General features: G+C 33.7%; 1 protein-coding gene and 1 long non-coding RNA gene across 4 annotated transcripts; one reads left to right on the top strand and one right to left on the bottom strand.

Annotated features, from left to right (window-relative positions):
- Positions 1 to 4,266: 4,266 nt before the first annotated feature.
- LOC132300170 (uncharacterized) lies at positions 4,267 to 11,990 on the top strand. 2 transcript variants are annotated; one of them, XR_009480298.1, is made up of 3 exons: positions 4,767 to 5,284; positions 9,800 to 9,955; positions 11,853 to 11,990. It is a non-coding gene; the product is annotated as an uncharacterized LOC132300170 (long non-coding RNA). The 2 variants fall into 2 exon arrangements; XR_009480297.1 differs by lacking the exon at positions 11,853 to 11,990 and having other exon boundaries at positions 4,267 to 5,284; positions 9,800 to 10,211.
- Positions 11,109 to 14,395, bottom strand: LOC132300169 (protein NLP7-like). Of its 2 annotated transcripts, none has more exons than XM_059797149.1 (5): positions 13,910 to 14,395; positions 12,994 to 13,517; positions 12,833 to 12,883; positions 11,763 to 12,741; positions 11,109 to 11,668 (listed from the first exon to the last, which is right to left on the bottom strand). In XM_059797149.1, exons 1-5 carry the CDS (start codon positions 14,277 to 14,279, stop codon positions 11,235 to 11,237), a joined length of 2,358 nt encoding a protein of 785 aa, XP_059653132.1. In that variant the 5' UTR covers positions 14,280 to 14,395; the 3' UTR covers positions 11,109 to 11,234. The 2 variants fall into 2 exon arrangements, with proteins under 2 accessions (XP_059653132.1, XP_059653133.1); XM_059797150.1 differs by having other exon boundaries at positions 13,937 to 14,395.
- Between the last annotated feature and the right edge of the window lie 4,394 nt (positions 14,396 to 18,789).

Raw genomic sequence — 18,789 nt, 5'->3', positions numbered from 1 at the left:
TGATTTAATTTGTCACCTTAACAAAACAAATTTATTGAAGCAGCTGAAATTAAAGAAAATTTTCGCTTTGAAGATATTTCACCTTATTAGGCCCAGTCATGTCTTTCACCTTATCGCCTAATGGTTCTTCTAGTTGTAACAAGACCACTGGGTCCTGCAAATGTAGCTGATACAAATGAATCATTTGTCAAACTCCAGATGAAGAAACAAATGAATCATTTGCCAAACAAGTGGATCATTTATGTCAAGGCCACATACATAAAACATATTGATTCCTGCAAAACTGAAAGTTGCTTCTTTCACTTTGAACATATTACATTTCAGTAAGGTCTTCTCTTTGAAATACAAATGTATTTTTTTTTAGACTGAACGAGTAGAAGACTCGGCAATCCTAGAGAACAGAGTGGGAGCTAGGAAATAGAAACTGCTGATATTTCCTGCAGAAAAGATAAAAATTACATAAATACATATATTGTATTTAGGAACTAGGACCGTGGATAGATAATAGATTGATACCAACACATAGTTACAAACTTGCCTGTAGTCAGGTTGAAGGTGATATTTGGGTAATTGGCTCAATGCCCAATTTGATTGTGCCCATTGAATTGGAAGCACTCATACAATTCCGCAAGTCCTCGTCGCAGGCTATCAAAATCTGATCATCACGATCATTATATTTGATCTTATAACTCCTAGCATTTAACTTCAACCTCTTGGACACTTCCTCTTTCAACTCCTCAGCAGTAGCCACAAGTTTCTCAGCAAGCAAATCAAAACATGGAGGGTCTCGTCTAGAGGGAGAGCCTTTATCCTTATTTCTCTTGCCTCGTTTCCAGCTGTGGATTCCATTCTTTCGGCATATACGCTTAAACGTAGATCTGCTCATTGCAAAAATAAGAATTCAATAATAAAAAACTCATATAGGGTAAGTGCAAAAGAATAATCTATTAATTCTAAAAGAAGAAACTCATAAATTGAAAATAGTAAAGAAAATTAGAAGCGACAATTTGAATTACTGTGTAAGCTTACCATCAAAAATCTGTGCAACATCTTCAATTTTCTTTCCAAAATGCTTTTTGAGTTCCTCATAAGTAATTGAATTTGCCTTGTCTGAACAGGAATGCTATTTGGCTCTGCATTAACTTCATTCCTTCCATTGCTAGAAATCACATGATAAGTTGCTGAAACAACTTATTAAGAAATTGAGCTCCACTGATATGCTGGATATTGTTTGATGTTCAGTCTATTAAGAAATTTGTTATCTTTTTTCGTTTCTTCATTTGTTGCATGAGTGAAAGTACGTAATGTCTGGCGTGATGTGTTATGTATAGGGAAGAATCTGGACACCAAACGACTAGGATGGAGTTTGAGGGAGGGATGGGAAAGAAGAAAAAAGGGGAGGTTGTATGTGAAATCCAACCTAAGAGCTCCTACTGGATTTTCTGACAATCTGAATACAGATTTTCAGTTCAGGAACAAGAGTCGGGAGTCTAGACCGCTTATTTTTAGTGGTAAATCATGACTTAGTGGCATTTTACTCCTCCTCTCTTCAAATGCAAGTGCAAAAAGTGGAATAATTATAAAGGTCTTTTTTTAAGTAAATTTCTTGACCCTAAGTCAGTATGCAGAGTGTGTTAAGATATTTGGTTAGAATGTAGTTAATCATAGAAATGATGAATTACTTGTTTAAACTGAATGATATTAGATTCATGGATCACAGTAGATTCTTGATAGTTCATGGACCTCAGGTTTCACTTTGGAAGATGAAGAAGTGCCACTAAGTTATAGCCTTTGCTAGTTAGTTAAAGAGGGATTAACTAGGGATCCTTTAAGTAATAGATAAATGAATCAAATTATGTTAAATGAATTTATTTAGGTGTTTAATTATTGTCGAGTATGGAACTTCAAAGTATTTGCTTGAGGGTTTACGAACATGAGGTAAGAGTTACTAATTGTTAATGTGATACTTCTTTGACTTGCAAGTTTATTGAGTTTTAACTTTTTATTATGAATTGGAAAGTTTACTTCCTAGATTATTAGCAAACTAGGGGATTGCTTGAACATAACCTTATAAAGAATGTTCAAGTTGTTTTCTTTTATTTAAGGCTTATTTATGAATTTAGAATCTGAAATGTCTACAAACTTTGAAAATATTTGCTCTAAGTGTTAGCCATTGCGTCTACACATTTTTTCCCATATTAGTTTCAATCAAAATTATTATCTATAGCCACCACCACGATCTGTAACCTAGTGGTATCACTTGCACCTTCAGAAATTAAAAGTGCTGTAACTTTAGTGATATCGAAATTAAAGGTCGGACGGTTTCGGTCCCTATAGGGACAAAAATGAGTGTGTGATTTCTGAGTTTAACTGCCAGGGGAAAATATATATGCAAGCAGCCATATCACATTTCAAAAGCGATCTATGTGTGTGTGTGTGTGTGTGTGTATTTATATGAATACATGAACGGCAAAGCAAGAGTGGGAACTTTATAGTCACTCAGTTCCTCTCTTCTCAGTTTGTAATATCCCTATAGTAATTAAGAACTATGGTCTACTTATTGGAATTTTACTAGCTTTATTTCAGCTCAATCAACATTTTGATTGTATTCGTGCCCCAACAAAAACTTACATAGTTTCCAAGTGCAAAAGAATAATCTATCAGTTCTAGAAGAAGAAACTCAAAAGTTAAAGCTTTGGCATTGAAAAGAAGCAGGCTCCTGATTCACGCGGGGTTGAATAAATTCAATCGATAATGATCCATTGATTGGTGGTGGGAGTGTGAGTTACCCGAATCCGTAATACCACCACCTTCACGTCCAGTTCAAAATTAAATTCCATATATGTCGAATATATAAATACTATCAAATGGAAGAAATCTCATATAGACTATAAGGGCGTTTCTGCTTACCATTGTTTGTACGTTCTTTTGTAAAAAAAAAAAAAAAATAATGGGACCATTTATGTTGACGAGAAGAGGAATATGGTTTTTAGGAGGTATGGCTTATATGAGAGCAATGCATCCATCTTTGTCTTCCAAAAATGGTAGATGACACCGACACCTTTATCACTACCACGACTACATCACGAAAAGACAAAAGAAAATCTAAGTCAGAATCCGGACTAGAAACGACCGAGGAATTATACGCTTCCGACCCTAAATTTTCTGTATCATGGGATAGAGGTTATTAAAAATACCTTTAAAAAGTTGAATATATAAGGTAACCAACTATCATAATTAATTAAAAATAAGTGCTCTTTCTTTGTGATAAAGAGATACCCTACTTAGATCTAGTAATCTCTATGATTAATGTTGTGGTTTTAATGTGGGTATTTTTATTGGTAAATCATGAAGTGTTTCTAACATGAGAATCACAGCCATAAAAAAAATTGGTATCAAAGTGATTCCAACAAAAGCTATGGCTATCATATATGCAGTCATGTAATAATAAATGGGGGTAAAAGTGAAAAAAAAAAATAAATAAATAAATAAATCACCCTGATGTTTACATTTTGGGCAAATAACTCTTTATTTTGTGTATATAAGTCTATTAAATTTTAAAAAAAATGATCAAGGACTTATGTTGTTTATATAAGTTCATTAACTTTTAAAAAATTGAGTAAATAAGGGTTTATGCAAATAAGGGTTTATGTTGTTTATATCCGTTAAGCTTGAAAAAATGAGTAAATAAATGTTTGAAGTCACTGATAAGATATGAAATTCTGAAAATATCCTTATGTCTTTGATAATGCCTTTATATTATATATACAAGGGTATTATAAAAAAAGATAAGAGAGACAGTTTAATTATTTCACATTTAATTAATTTTTTATTCTCTTTTAATTTAAGTACACTTAGTTTTTTCATCATTCAGGTCTTTATTTGCTCCAAAATTGAATATTTTCCGTTCCCGAATCTAATAAATGTCAAAAACATTGAAGTTATGTCATAATCACTTTGTCAATTGATAAAAGATTCCATGAGCAAACTTCCGGTTTTGAGAATGACCATCTTGCTTCGTTGAATGAGCAAAGTTAAAAACTATAGTAAATTTCTACAAGGGGTCAATTAGCATATGGTACAAACATAGGTGTGACGAGAATTTCGATAGGAATTAAGTTACATAAACAGCTAAACACCCCTATTGTATTTTCTGTCAAAACTTTCACCTGCACAAAAGAGGGTTGGAATAGATTTTTGTTTCCACAACAACTGATGTTGATTGAGAACTAAAGAAACAATAATATGCTAAGTGTAACAATTAAAGAAAAAGATATAATTAAGATATGTTTATACATATATGTTTATATATATTCAAAATTTTAAGATATAATTAAGAGCTTTGCTAGTAAAAGTCGCTCGCACTCTTATTGTGGTTTTTTTTTTTTTGGTGGTGTTAAATCTAACGTTTGTTTGAAATTTGGAGAGGCCCACTTTTAAAATGTAAAACAAAAATTTTTATAAATTGCTTATTTACTACTATCTTTTATCATTTGATATTTTTCATGATTTATTGTGTTTCAAAAAATGATATTATTAAAAAAAAAAAAAAAAAAAAAAAAAAACAAAAACCAAAACCGAAAGACTTTAGGCATTTAGTGATTTTTGGATTTAGAAATTAAAAGAAGCAAGATTTTAGGTTATGCCAAATTGTAATGACACTATTTGTAATATTTTTTAAAAAATGAGGATTTTATTTATTATTATTATTTTTTATAGAGAACTGCACGGTAGTAAAAAGGCAGTCTCGAGAAATACAGAAAACGTGGGCAAGCCCAACCAAAAGAAATGCCATAAGCCAAGAGGGGCTCAGCCCAATATATCAGAAAGCTTTTTGTTTTTTTTGGGAAGGTACCATATCAGAAAGCTGTTGGAGATGACCTTCGTGCAAAATTAGGGCATTGAAGTTGCAATAAAGAGTTTTGGTTGATAATCTGCAGAGCTAGCCAGAGAATGAGTGAACTAAACTGGTTTGATCTTCACGGTTGAGGTCTAGCTGAGCAGGAGTGTCAATGGACCTTAGCTTAAGGATTTGCCTCAACAGAGCTGAAGGAAGGACCCAATTTCCATCTCTGACGAGCGCACTGACTTTGGCAAATTGAGCTTCAGAGATGGTATGGATGGAGAGATTGTTAATTCTGCATGAAATAGGACTCAATGGCATTCAAGCATCATACTAGAACATGGTGGACTCTTCATTGCCTATATGATGTTTGATAAAAGGCCTAGCAATGGACCTTAGCTGCGGCTTTTTTCATCCAAGTGCTAGAGGGAATTTTGAGAGGTATGTTCAGAACCCAAAAGCTTCTGTTTTTCAGAAAATAAAAGTTGATCCAATTATTACATTACGTGCGTGCATGGTACAAACTTAATATATTTAAAATCAACTTAAATAGTAGTAAATCAACTTAATATAATGTTATCACGCATTATTATTTTTATTAGTAAATCATGAAGTGTTAATCACAACGATTTCGGAGCCCTAAACGAAAGTTTTCAGCCAAAAACCAGCATGGCCCTAGTGGGTTTTTCTGTTTCCACCCAAAACATACTATCGGTTTGTCGAAAATGGACTTGTCAAACTGCTTGCCAAATTGTTCAGAATTCTGTCCGACATCACTTCTCTTCGAAATACAACTGTTTTTTAGACTGAACAAATAGAAGACAGAGCAATTTTAGAGAACAAATTGGGAGCCGGGAAATAGAAAGTGCTGATATTTCTTGCCGAAAAGATAAACATGACATAGATACATATTGAAGAGAAAGTTGAGAACTTGTATTAGTGCTGTCTTTAGGAACTAGATTGATATAAACAAATAGGTACGAACATACATAATTAGTCAGGTTGAAGGTGATATTTGGGTAATTTGCTCAATTAACATTGCAATTGTGCCCACTGAATTGATAGCACTCATGCATTCTTTCAAGTCATCGTCGCAGGCTATTAAAATCTTATACTTGCCATCATTATATGTGATCTTATAAGTTCCAGCCTTGAATTTCAACCTCTTGGTCACTTCCTTTTCCAGTTCCACCATTCCTGATGAAGAAGATAGTTTAAATTTGAGCCTATCATCACCATATCTTGCCATTATTGTTACAGTCCTTACTTCTGGTGGTGGTGTTACAACTGGAGTCGTGCGAGCATCAGTAGCCACGTGTTTCTTAGCAGGCAAATCAGAACATGGAGGGTTTTGCCTTGAGGTAGAGCCTTTAAATTTTTTTTTTCCCCTACCATTTGGCCAGCACTCGATTCCAATATCTCTCAATCTATGCTTAAATGTAGATTCAGTCTCTACACAAATAAGAATTCAATAACAAAATCTCAAAAGTTGAAAATAATAAGAGCAAGATTACAAGCAACAATTTCAATTAGTGTGTAAGATTACTTCCAAAAATCTGTGCAACATCAATAAGTTTCATTCCGAATTTTTTTTTGAGTTCCTCACAAGTGAATGGTGGATGTTCACCATTTGAAGAAGAACCAGGAGTGATTTTTTGCTCTGCATCAACATTCCTTCCACTGTTGATATCAACTTCAACTTCATCTGTTGGTTGCTGAATTGATGAATGCGGCAGCAACGTCTCTTGTCTATGATGTAAGACTCCAAGCCCAAGTGGAGATCTTGTACTCTGGCATTGAAAAGTAGCAAGTTCCTGATTCATGCAACCCTCATCTTAACAAGAAACGGGAATGTTATTTTGCTCCGCATTAACAACATCCCATCCATTGTTGATATCATCAACTTCAAGTATTAGCTGTTGATTTGATGAATGTGGCTGCATCATCTCTTATCCATTTTGTAAGACTCCGGGCCTAGATGGAGATGATCTAGTTTGGCATTGAAAGGAAGCAAGCTCTTGATTCAGGCGAGGATTAATAAATTCAATCGATAACTCCTTCCCGAGTTCTTCTCCAGAAGCAAGCTTAAAGCTTGGGAAATGTTGCTTCATTGTTTCTAATATCGAGCACAAGAAGGTACTTAGGTCTTCACCATATGTGTTTTTATGATTCAGAAAAAACTCTAGTACGTAATGATAATTTTTGGCACAAGTACTTTGCAAGCAAATCGTGAAACAGCCTGTTAACCCAAAAAAGCGTGCAAAGGGCAGGGAGGGGTATTCAGTTATACTGAATTGAGTTAGATCTCTACAGAAACATAGTTTATGTGACTGATATGCACTCCCAACAACTCGATGCCCCCTTTGAAAATCATTCAAGCCATAGAAGAATTCCTTCAGAAGATAAGATGCCCATATTCATAGTTAAGGAATGCAAATTTAATAAAAATTGGAATATTAATAATATAATGATAGCACTTCAAAACAAAAGGATTACTCAAAACTACCACTTTTGGTATCTAGAATTGATAATACAAATGGATGTAGAGATAGTGATGAAACTAGTAGAATTGGGGTGGGTAGGACAAAATGGAGACATGCTAGTGGGATTTTATGTGATAAAAGAACGACACATAAGCTAAAAAGAAAATTCTATACGATCGTTATTAGACCAACTATGTTGTATGGAGCGAAATGTTGGGACCTAAAAAAGAAACAAGAACAACGCCGTTATGTAGTTGAAATGAGAATGTTAAGATGGATGAGTCGAGTGACTCGAAGAGATAGGATCACTAAAAGTGTGAGAGGAAAATTAGGTGTAGCTCCCATTGGTGGGAAAAATCGAGAAAGTAGACTTAGATGATTTGGTCATATACATCGGAGACCTAGTGACGCGCCGGTCAAACGAGAAAAATAGTTGTAATAGAGGGTAAGAGACAGAGAGGGAGGCCAAAAATAACATGGGATGAGGTTATTAAAAATGTTCTGAAAAAGATAAATATAGTAGGTGAATTGGCATGTAATAGAAAATTTGGAAAGAGAGAATTCATATGGGCGACCCAATTCATATGTTTGATTAAGGCAAGGATGATGATGATGAAGTCCAACATAGTTTAGTTACTGGCTCAAGAGATTGACTATATTGCCTGACCTCTTTTAAATGCATGAGGTTTCTGTGTTTAGATCGATGACACTGAATATAGAAAATGGGTTATATATATTTTACATGTCAGGTAATTCAAGTTCATTATGTAATTGGTCATAAAACAATATTAGGTATTATGTTTCTTTTGAAAATTATATGTTACATTAATATATCATTTTACTCAGAAAGATGAATATTAAAAGAATAGGAATATTTAATTGTTCTCCCCTGTCCTTGGGTTTTTGGCATTTGAAAATCTGATGCTTAGGCACATACCCACATGTATAGAGCCCGTGTGATATAGGTGGATGCTCTTTGTCATTCTTTATAGACTAGGGTTTTGAGTCTTCCACCCCCCACCTTCTTTACCCTTTTTATCCATGCATTCTGAAAGTGGATGTGGTTTGAGTTGAACATATGTTTTTTAAAGAGGTTTTCAGGATGTCACCGACAGTCTTGTGAAAAATTGTAGGAATTATGCAATAAATCAATAGGATCTGATATACCGTCAAGATATCTCCAGTATTGCTAGAAATCACATGATAAGTTGCTGAAAAGCCACCTCTGGTCATACCTATATTGAGTTCATATTGGATTAAGAAATTTGATGTCTTCCTTTGTTCTATGAGTGAAGTACATAATGCCTGACGTGATATGTTACATATAGGGAAGAATTTGGCTACCAAGCTGCTAGAGGAGGAAGGAAAAAGTGGAGGTTGTATGTGAAATCCAATTTAAGAGCTCCTACTGGATTTTCTGACGATGTGAGTAGAGATTATCAGTTCAGGAACGAGAGTCCAGAGTCTAGACCATTTATTTTTAAATAAAAGTTAAAGAAGAACGAAGCGTCAAATGCGTTGATGTGCTGATATATTTCGGTGACTTTATAGCTTCCATTGAAGTTATACAGCTTGAATATACTGATAAGCATAAAACAGTGCCACGACATATGCAGGCAACGATGTATATGGGAAGACAACATCATACCTCCCTTGCCAAACTGTCGTCGAAGCAACTATAGGGTAAAAAATTTCTCCAAGTAATAACTGAGTTAGACCCTAAAATATAAGTTCATGGTAGACTAAATAGGTAAGACCATTCTTTGTCTCTCTCTCTCTCTGCTTCCTTCCTTCCATTGCCCTCTTTGATGTAAAGGATGAAATTTTGAAATTTAGTTAATTATTTGTCTTCAGAGATGTGAGAAGAGAGCCAAAAAACTGAAAAAGGAAGTTGGATAAAATGTATCCTCTGGAATGAATGTACCAACTATCCGATGAATGAATGATGCAATTCCTTCCCACTCACACTGGTTCTTCTATTGAAGAGGTCCTACTTCTATGTGAGGTGGGCGTATGTAAGAGTGGAACCTAGATAGAACGCAGAGCACCGTCCCGACTGGGATGGAAGAGATAAAGTACCCCACTTAACTTTTTCTCTCCATGTCTAGAAAAAGAACTCCACTGCTGGATGTGACAGGACTGCAATCTCAATCATCCACATAAATTCTTCTATTATTACTAGAACATTTTTTTTTTTACAACTGTAGTTGTTATCTCATATTGTTACAGCATAATATGAAGCGCTGTTTCATCCCCGAGGAAGTAAGGAAAAGAAATGAACAATGTGGAATCTTATGGTGGTTGGGTTGAATTGGCCATTGTAAGAGTTAAATGTTTGTTGCATCTTTGTTTGATGCCTCGGAGATTAAAATGAGATTCATCAGACCCTTTTTTTGTTCTAAATAACTCTTGCTGAAACAGCCAAACCTCGTCGTTTCTTACCTGGTTATATATAATTTGCTGTATGTACAAGTGCCCAGGCACGGGAGAGTATGACAAGTTCTTTGGTGATGGAGTCTACAACTGTGCAGGATGCAGTACTCCTCTCTACAGGTCCACTACTAAATTTAACTCTGGATGTGGATGGCCAGCTTTCTATGAGGGTCTCCCCGGAGCAATAAATCGCACCGTGAGTATGCTTTTCTATTTTACCTGTCCAACTTCTTTATCTCATCTTAAAAGTACCTTGTTGTATTAAGTTTGCTTTTATAGTTAATGACATTCTTTTGTGTATGTCCCTTATTTAATGCCTCCTAGTGCAGCTTATGCCTGCTCAGCAACCTTACTAATAAGGCGGTTTCTGCTTACCATTGTCATTTTCTTCTGTCAAGTTTGAAATTCGTGTATAATAATATCACAAAAGCGCTTACCGTGTCTTGTTTGTATGTTCTCTTGTGAAAAAAAAATATCGGGACATTTTCTGTTGACTAAAGGATGAAGACGATTTTTAGGAGGCATGAATAAAGTTATGGTATTAATGTGGGTATTTTTAGTGGTAAATCATGAATTGTTTCTAACACGAGAATCACAGCCACCTTATTTGTCTATTGGGATAGACAAATCAAGGCTTCAATGAAGGTCATCTGCATTTTAAGCTTGGTTGTTGTCATTGTCATTGTGGGGCTTGAAGGGGTTGATGGGGCAGGACTAGGGGTGGCTTTGAGCGGGTTTTGAATGGGTTGGGTATGAAAGAATTACAAAATTGGTGAGTGATGAAACAAAACAGAGTACCCAAAAAAAGACAACATATTAAGCAATTTTATGTGATCCAAGGTTTGTGGATTTTAAAACATCTTCAAATATTATTTCTTCAGAGAATTGGACCTAATTTTTTTTTATTTTTTTTAGGAAAACCTTTTATGATTTTATGATATTTAGAATTTAAGAACCAATGCTTTTACTAGCTTCTATGAAAACTTGAGGACTTGCATTTTTAAACCTCTGGCTTTTGAAATAATCTTTAAGAAAACCGAGGTTTGTGGCTCAATTTTGGCTGCATAACAACTAAGAAGTTGTTTGTTCTAAAAAATTTAAAGAGTGACCTAAGACTGTTATAGTTTAGTGGTACGTCTTTACCTTTCAAAAGGAAGGTCGATGGTCATTGTGCCAAATTGAGCTTCCATGGTCATTGTGTCTACTACCTTTAATCAATGGAAGTATGTCTGCAACAACTAATTATCTCATCAAATGAAAAAATTAATTTAGAATCTGAAATGACCTTCCAAAAAAAAAAAATCAGAATCTGAAATGTATGCCAACAATAGTAGAGAACAAAGTGGGAATTAGGACAATAGAAACTACTGATATATATTCCTTGGTGAAAAGAAAAAAATTACATAAATACATACTGAATAAAAATTTAATTACTTGGTATCAACACATAGTTAGGAACATATATTCATTAGTAGTCAGGTTGAAGGAGATATATTGGTAATGGGCTCAATGAACATTTTGATTGTATTCATGCCCAATGAATTGAAAGCAGTCATACAATACTGCAAGTCTTTGTCACCGGTTATTAAAATCTGATCGTCAGCATCATCTAAATATTTGATCTTATACGTTCCAACATTTAATTTCAACCTCTCGGACACTTCCTGATTCAACTCCACTATTCTTGATGAAAAGGATAAGTCAAACTTTATCATATCATCTCCATAGGTTGCCTTTATAGTCATCGTCTTTGCTTCTGGTGGTGGTCTTATAAGTTGAGTCATGTGAGCATCAGAACATGTAGGGTTTTGTCTAGAAGTAGAGCTTTTAAACTTTTTTTTCCCCCTACCATTTTCCCAGCGCTTGATTCCAATATCTCTCAATCTACGCTTAAATGTAGATTCGCTCACTGCAAAAATAAGAATTCAATAACAAAATCTCAAAAATTGAAAATAATAAGAGCAAGATTACAAGCAACAATTTCAATTATTGTGTAAGCTTACTTTTAAACTTCTGTGCAACAACTTTACGTGGCATTTCGAAATATTTTTTGAGTTCCTCGTGACTGAATGTTGGATGTTCACCATTTGAAGAAGAACCAGGAGTGTTATTTTGCTCTGCATCAACATTCCTTCCACTGTTGATATCAACTTCAACTTCATCTGTTGGTTGCTGAATTAATGACTGCGGCTGCAACGTCTCTTGTCCATCATGTAAGACTCCAAGCCCAAGTGGAGAAGTCGTACTTTGGCATTGAAAAGTAGCAACTTCCTGATTCATGCGACCCTCATCCGAAACAGGTTCCTGATTCATGCGTGCATCATCTGAACGAGTAACAGGAACATTATTTTGCTCCGCATCAACAAGATTCCATTGGTTGTCAATATCAAGTTCAAGTATTATCTGTTGATTTGATGAATGTGGCTGCATCATCTCTTGTCCATTTTGTAGGACTCCAGAAGCAAGCTTAAAGTTTGGGAAATGTTGTTTCATTGTTTCTAATATTGGGCACAAGAAGGTAGTTGGGTCTTCACCATATGTGTTTTTAGGATTCAAAAAAAACTCTATTATGATGTAATCATAATTGTCGGAAAAAGTACTTTGCAAACAAATTGCGAAACAACCTGTTAAGCCAAAAGCACGTGGAAGGGGCAGGGAGGGGTATTCAGTTATGCTGAATTGAGTTATATCTCTGCAAAAACATAGTTTATGTGACTGATATGCACTCCCAACAACTCCATGCCCCCTTTGAAAATCATTCCAGTCATCAAAGAAATCATTCAGCTCACCATCTAGAATACAAGATGCGTCACATACATAGTGAAAGGCTGGTCCCATACAGCTTACATCAAACGTATCATAGCTATTATCCAAATTGCCATTGAAATGCCCGCACGGAATCCATGTCTTAGCCAAAGGTAAGTCGTGAGTTTTGCACACCACTTCCAACCCTTCTTCGATTTCATCCCATGTATCTAAACCCTGGTATAGACATTTGTGGATGAGAGAAGAGAGTAGCGAAAACATATAAAAGTACCAAATCTCACATTTGGATATTACAGCTCTAACTTACCTTACTAATACAATCATATCCATCACACGAAGAAGTTTTCAGACCCGCAAGCTGCAAGAGAAAGAAAAAGTGAATAATTTTAGTAAGGTTCAAATTAATGAAAAGGTAAAATCATATCTATCATCTCCAAATATGATGGCATTCATATCCGATCACCAAACCTGGATAAACGATTTACACGTCCAGTATAAAACGGAATTGGTAGTTGTAGCAAACTCAAGAACTCCAACGCATTCCTGGAAAGAGGTTTGAAACAACGGAAAACAAAAAGATTTCGAAATATGGCAAGCTAGAGCAAAATCACGCTGTGGGTACTCTTTGGTAGAGTAATGTCGCACATCTGGTAGATACTCGTGCCATTTTTGGCGGAAAACACGGCCAGGGATTCCAAGGCCTTCTACTTCTTCCCCATCCCCATCCACATTAAATTTGTATTGCAAAGACTGCTTCCTATAATTAAGAAGTCCTTCATCAAGATCATAAGAAAGAGCAAAAGGTTGGTCTGAAGTAACAAGCTGGACACATCCTGTTTCTGTTGTGATGGGTGCCCAAAACTGTATAAGAAGTCCAACATCATCATAACAACTTGGATGGAAGTGTAGAAGGGCAGAATTGATGATGTCTGTAATGATGGGTTGATTTGTGGTGGGGGTGTGAGTTGCCGAATCCGTAATACTACCACCACCTACACCGTTCAATCCAACAACTTTATTATTATACACCTGAGATAAAGATTGAATTTCTTAAGCTAAGCTGCTATTGAATTAAATCTCCATGCTAACTATATACATATTTCAATTCTCTGTTAATAATAGAAAAAAGGTGAGAAATTAAGTGAGACAAAAAGACAGAGAGATAGAGAAAAGCAGCTCATTCAAAGAGAGACCCACAGCTCTCTTTTCGACGACGGGCGCCGGAAAGACACTTCACTCGGTAAATCTTTATTGAAATTCTTAAGCTAAGCTGCTATTGAGTTAAATTTCCTTGCCAACTATATACATATTTCATTTTTTTGCTAATAATTGACAAAAAGGTGAGAAATTAAGGGTGACAAAAACACAGAGAAAAGCATCTTACTGCAAGGAGAGAGAGTAGTCGGCTTACTCCAAAGTGCCCACAGCTGGAATTCCGACTTCGGGCGCCGGAAAGACACTCTACTCGGCAAATCTTTCATGAAATTCTTGATCTTGCGTTCATCTTCTTCATCATCATTATCATGATCGGATGTTTCATCTTCTTCTTCATCATCATTAGGATCGTATGTTTGATCTTCGTCATCATCATTAAAATAGTCATTAGGATCTAATGTTTGATCTTCTTCATCATCATCAAAATTAGGATTGACAGGAGGCTCTCGCATCTCTTCCATTGTGGCCGGTGAACTACCTGATAAGAGCACATCAAAATTAGGATTGACGAGAGGCTCTGGCATATCTTCCATTGTCATCGATGAATTACCTGATAAAAGCACATCAATATATATAATTACTACATTCAACCTTTTTTTTGAAGGGTTCAAAAAGATTATTATTCTCAACTTTTTTCGGATAATATTATTATTCTCAACTTAGACGAAGGAAGGGGTTGACAAAAGGTTCAAAACGCGGAAAGACAAGTCAATAAAGGTTGGAACCGTGTTTTTCATTTGCCCCACCATGGAAAGAGACAAGAGACAAGCCAAAATTACCTCCACCAACTTTTTTAACACAATTGAGTCCTTTATAAATAAATAAATAAAAAAGGTGAACTTTTAAAATTAAAATACATTGTATACTCTTTTCATTCATTACTAGAACTTACACATTTTTTTATATAGATTCTCCTGCGTTTTAGTTGTATACACAGGTGGAAAGCTGCTTCACCAAACCTCCCAAAACAAAAAAAAGTTCCTTCATCAAATCTTTATCTACTTTGGTTTACTACTTTGATCTATTTTGCTTCGATTAAATTATGGTTATTCTCAATTTCACTTTGACAGAAAAAAAATCTAATGATACATTCAAATTTTAGATCTCACCCACTTTTCATAATTTTTTGGTTTTTTTTTTTTTTTTTTTGTGTGTGTATATATTTTATATACATATATAAATATATAATTATAGGGAGACAACATCCACACTTCATTTTTCAACAATTGCACTGTAATCATAAATCAAATGACAATTTTAATTCTAACTTTACAAGTAAATAATTATTACTTTTTAAATAACACAATTACCCTTTTAAATTTTCTCTCTTTATCTCTGATCATTAATATTTTAGGTCTCTTTTGACAAGACCAAAAAAAAAAAAAAACTTGAATATTTTTTTTTACAGCACCAAAAAAATAATTATGTTGAATAAATTGCTTCTTTTGACTGGACCAAAAAAATAAAAATAAAAATAACCATTAAAAAAATTATCTCTTTTGACATGAAAAAACCCACCCAAAAATATATATTTATTGAAGAAATTATCTCTTTTATCAAAATCCAAAAAAAAGTATGAAAAGAAGAGGATTAAAAAAAAAAATTATCTCTATTGAAAAAATTATCTTTTATGATAAGACCCAAAAAAAAAAAGTTATTTTTATGGAATAAATTATTTCTTTTGACGGGACCCATAAAAGAAAAAAAGTTACCTCTTTTGACAAAACTGAAAAAAGTAAACTTTGTTAAATAAATATCCCTTTCGAGTGCCAAAAATAAAATTATTAGTGTGAAATAAATTATTTTATTTTAGAGGACCTCCGGAAAAAACAAATAGAAAGGAAAAAAGCATAGTTAAGAAAGTAAAGAAGGTAAAAAAATAATAATAATAGTAAAGAAGGTAAAAAAAATATAAAAACTTATGGACCAATAATGGTTATTCCCATATATACACATATACATGTATTACATGCACACACTGTGATACCCCTCGATTCTAGAACCACGGAGATCAAGTCTGAGCACAGATCCGAGGGATACCAAACAATTAAGTATATAAACAAGCATTTAATTACAAAAGAAGCAACTAAGAATAAATAAAATAGTATAAATAAAACTAAATAATAAAGGGTTAAGTGCAAAAAATCCCTTCATAATATACAAAATGTGCAATTCACCTCCTGTTGTTCATAAAACCCCCCTGCATTTTACAATTTGTGCAAATAAGGACATTAGGTTAATTTAGTTATTGAAATGTCTAAAATACCCATATAATAAAATAAATAAATATAATATAATATAATAATAAAAAATAAAAGTATCCCCTCTCTCCTCTAATTTATTTTTTCTTTTTTTGGAAGGTCTCTCTCCCCTCTATTTCTCTCTTTGTTTTCACTTTCTGTAGGATTCTCTTTCTAGCGACTTCCTTATTTGTTTTTCTCTATCTTTTCTTTTTCAGCAACTTCCATATATTTATTTGATCTTGTCATATATATATATATATATATATATATATGTATGAGAAGCAAAATCTTTAAAAGAGATACAATCAACCTATAAAAACTCTAGTTTTAGAAGCAAAATCTTAAGAGTAGGTGGTTGCAAGGATATACATAACAATGTTCATATAATTTAAATTTTTTATTTATTTTTGGAATGTAAATGTTGCCATAAGCCTATGAAGAATCAAAATGATATTTTGGTTCAATCAAGATAGCATCCAATCACAGCCACTGATGAACAACCAAGAGGGACAATTGAACTTGTGCATTTCAGGCTCCATAATCATCGACCAAAACAAACGTATTGAAAATACTCATCTTCAGATAATATCAATAATCTCTATATTTCAAGTTTCACAAAATAAACACGTTTATTATTCGTCCTCTCTATGTCTTCACCAAATAAATATTTTGTGGTGTTAGTTTTATGTATAATTTTTTTTTTTTTTTTTTTTATCAAAATAGTAATTTTTCAGCAATAATATATAGTTTTATTTATTTATTAAAGTAGTGATTTTTATACCAAAGTTAATTAGTTGTTACTGAAGTCAAAATAGACGCAAAGAAAATATATGGTGATCTTCTATGTTGTAGAGACTAGAGAGAGAAAGAGAGCTTAGAGACAATTTAGAGAGAGAAAGGAAAAGAGAGATTTTCTTTCCTTTTTTATTTTCTTACATTAGCAAGGGCGTTTTAGGGTTTTTATTAAAAAATTGGTCAAAATTGATGATTAGGAAGTAATTTGCTCAAAAGGTTGATAATACAAGGATTTATATGCACTTAATTTTTAGTGAGGGTGTTTCTTGCACATTTTTTATATAGCGAGGGGGTTTTATGCACTTAACCCAATAATAAATCATTAAATTAAGAAATAGTTAATCCTCCAAATGAAATATCTAAAACCTTTAATATCATTACAACTCGGGAATCCATCTAGTGGACCCCTTATGATAACCCAACTGAAACAACTGAAAAGAAATAATCCCAAAACTAAAATATAAAGAGAACCCTACGTAGAATTGGAAGAGTGATGTGGACAGTCTCTGCTCAACACGAACAAGCTCTATGTCTGAAACTGACGAACACCTGAAAAAAAAAAATAATGGGTCAGGCCCACGAACAAGTTCTTTCTACGACAACCCAAACAGAGACCGGAGAAACTATATAACCATAGCTAACCCATGCAATAACTATATATTCTATAAAAACATATACACACTAAAGGAACCTCACTAGACTTTATGGTTAACTCAACTAAATAGTAGGCAACATGCAAAACGCACATATAGTGGGCATGCATACCTAGACTTACCAGGGCACACAACCACACTATATCTAGCTATACATCCCTAGCAATATACACACCCTATCCACTGATCCTGAGGCTCAAGCTCATATCATGGCATATGTCTATATATATACATTTCCAATTTAAAGTAATTCACTATGTATCATCCAACTTATTCAATTAACCTGACACGAATATAAGTTGGACTTAACATTTTAGTTAATCCATTCTCTTATAAAATAGGTAAGACTTAACTGATAAGTGTCACCATCCCATACTGGTGCACTACATCCACACAATCCAATAGTTGATGTAACAATTGAAGAAGTACATCAAATAATCCAGACTTAAACATAATAATATAATATCATGCTATCTCAAAATAGGAATGACTTATAATTTATTTAAACTTCCTAAATCACATATCCTATACAAACTGAATCTTAAACATGCTGATATTTTACTATACAGTCAAGTAAGCATTCTCCAAATACAATTCATGCTACACATTTAATCTTAATTTTTAGAACAAAACAAAGACTAAATCCATCCATCCCTCAAAGAATTCAAATAGCATGCATTGTTATATTTAAGTTCGTTTAGAATTTATTTAAACTCATACTTAGTCCTTATTTGATGTTTAGAACCCTCAAAAGCAATTAAAAATTAATGTAACGCTGTTTACGAAACTTTCCCAGGTAAGGCTCAAGCTTTTGTCCTAATTACTCGAGCTTCCTGTTTCAGGCTCGAGCTTTTACACCTATGGCTCGAGCTTTTCTGGCACAAACTTTTCTTTTCAGGATCGAGCTTTTCACCCGTGGCTCGAGCTTTGCCTCCAAGGCTCAAGCACTGTATCAACGAATCAAACACTGTTTACGTGATTCAACCCAGAATTCTACTGTGAACCCAATCTTTATTATTTAAGGATTCTAAGGCATGTTTTTAAGTTCCATCAATCCTCAGATACGAAAATACATCATTTCAAACATGTAACAATTTATAAAGAAATCAAATCAAATCTCTGAATTTATCAGTTCATGTGTAATACCCCGATATTTTAAAAAGGATTCATTTATTAAATTAATTTATATTATATTATTATTATTATTATTTTTAAATGATTTGTTTTATTTAATTAGATGCTTGATAGTTGTGATTTGTTTTATTTAATTAAGTGCGTAGGTAAATTGTATTGTTTTAATTAAATTATATTTTGTAATTTTATTTGTTAAATTTATATGGTGTTTGATTTGTGGAATG

This window comes from Cornus florida, unplaced genomic scaffold (genome assembly GCF_030987335.1).
Source record: "Cornus florida cultivar Cherokee Brave unplaced genomic scaffold, ASM3098733v1 CherokeeBrave_3.0.0_Hap2_Chr03, whole genome shotgun sequence".
Classification (NCBI taxonomy): Eukaryota; Viridiplantae; Streptophyta; class Magnoliopsida; order Cornales; family Cornaceae; genus Cornus; species Cornus florida.
Note: the sequence above shows the minus strand (reverse complement) of the source record. Positions and strands in the feature narration are given on the sequence as shown.

Bases quoted from the DNA above. Each gene is read 5' to 3' on its own strand.
- LOC132300169 (XM_059797149.1), bottom strand. From the start codon at position 14,279: ATGACAATGGAAGATATGCCAGAGCCTCTCGTCAATCCTAATTTTGAT. The intron at 12,884-12,993 runs GTTTGGTGATCG...TTTCTCTTGCAG, and splicing joins CGTGTAAATCGTTTATCCAG to CTTGCGGGTCTGAAAACTTC. The intron at 12,742-12,832 runs GTAAGTTAGAGC...TGTCTATACCAG, and splicing joins GATATGATTGTATTAGTAAG to GGTTTAGATACATGGGATGA.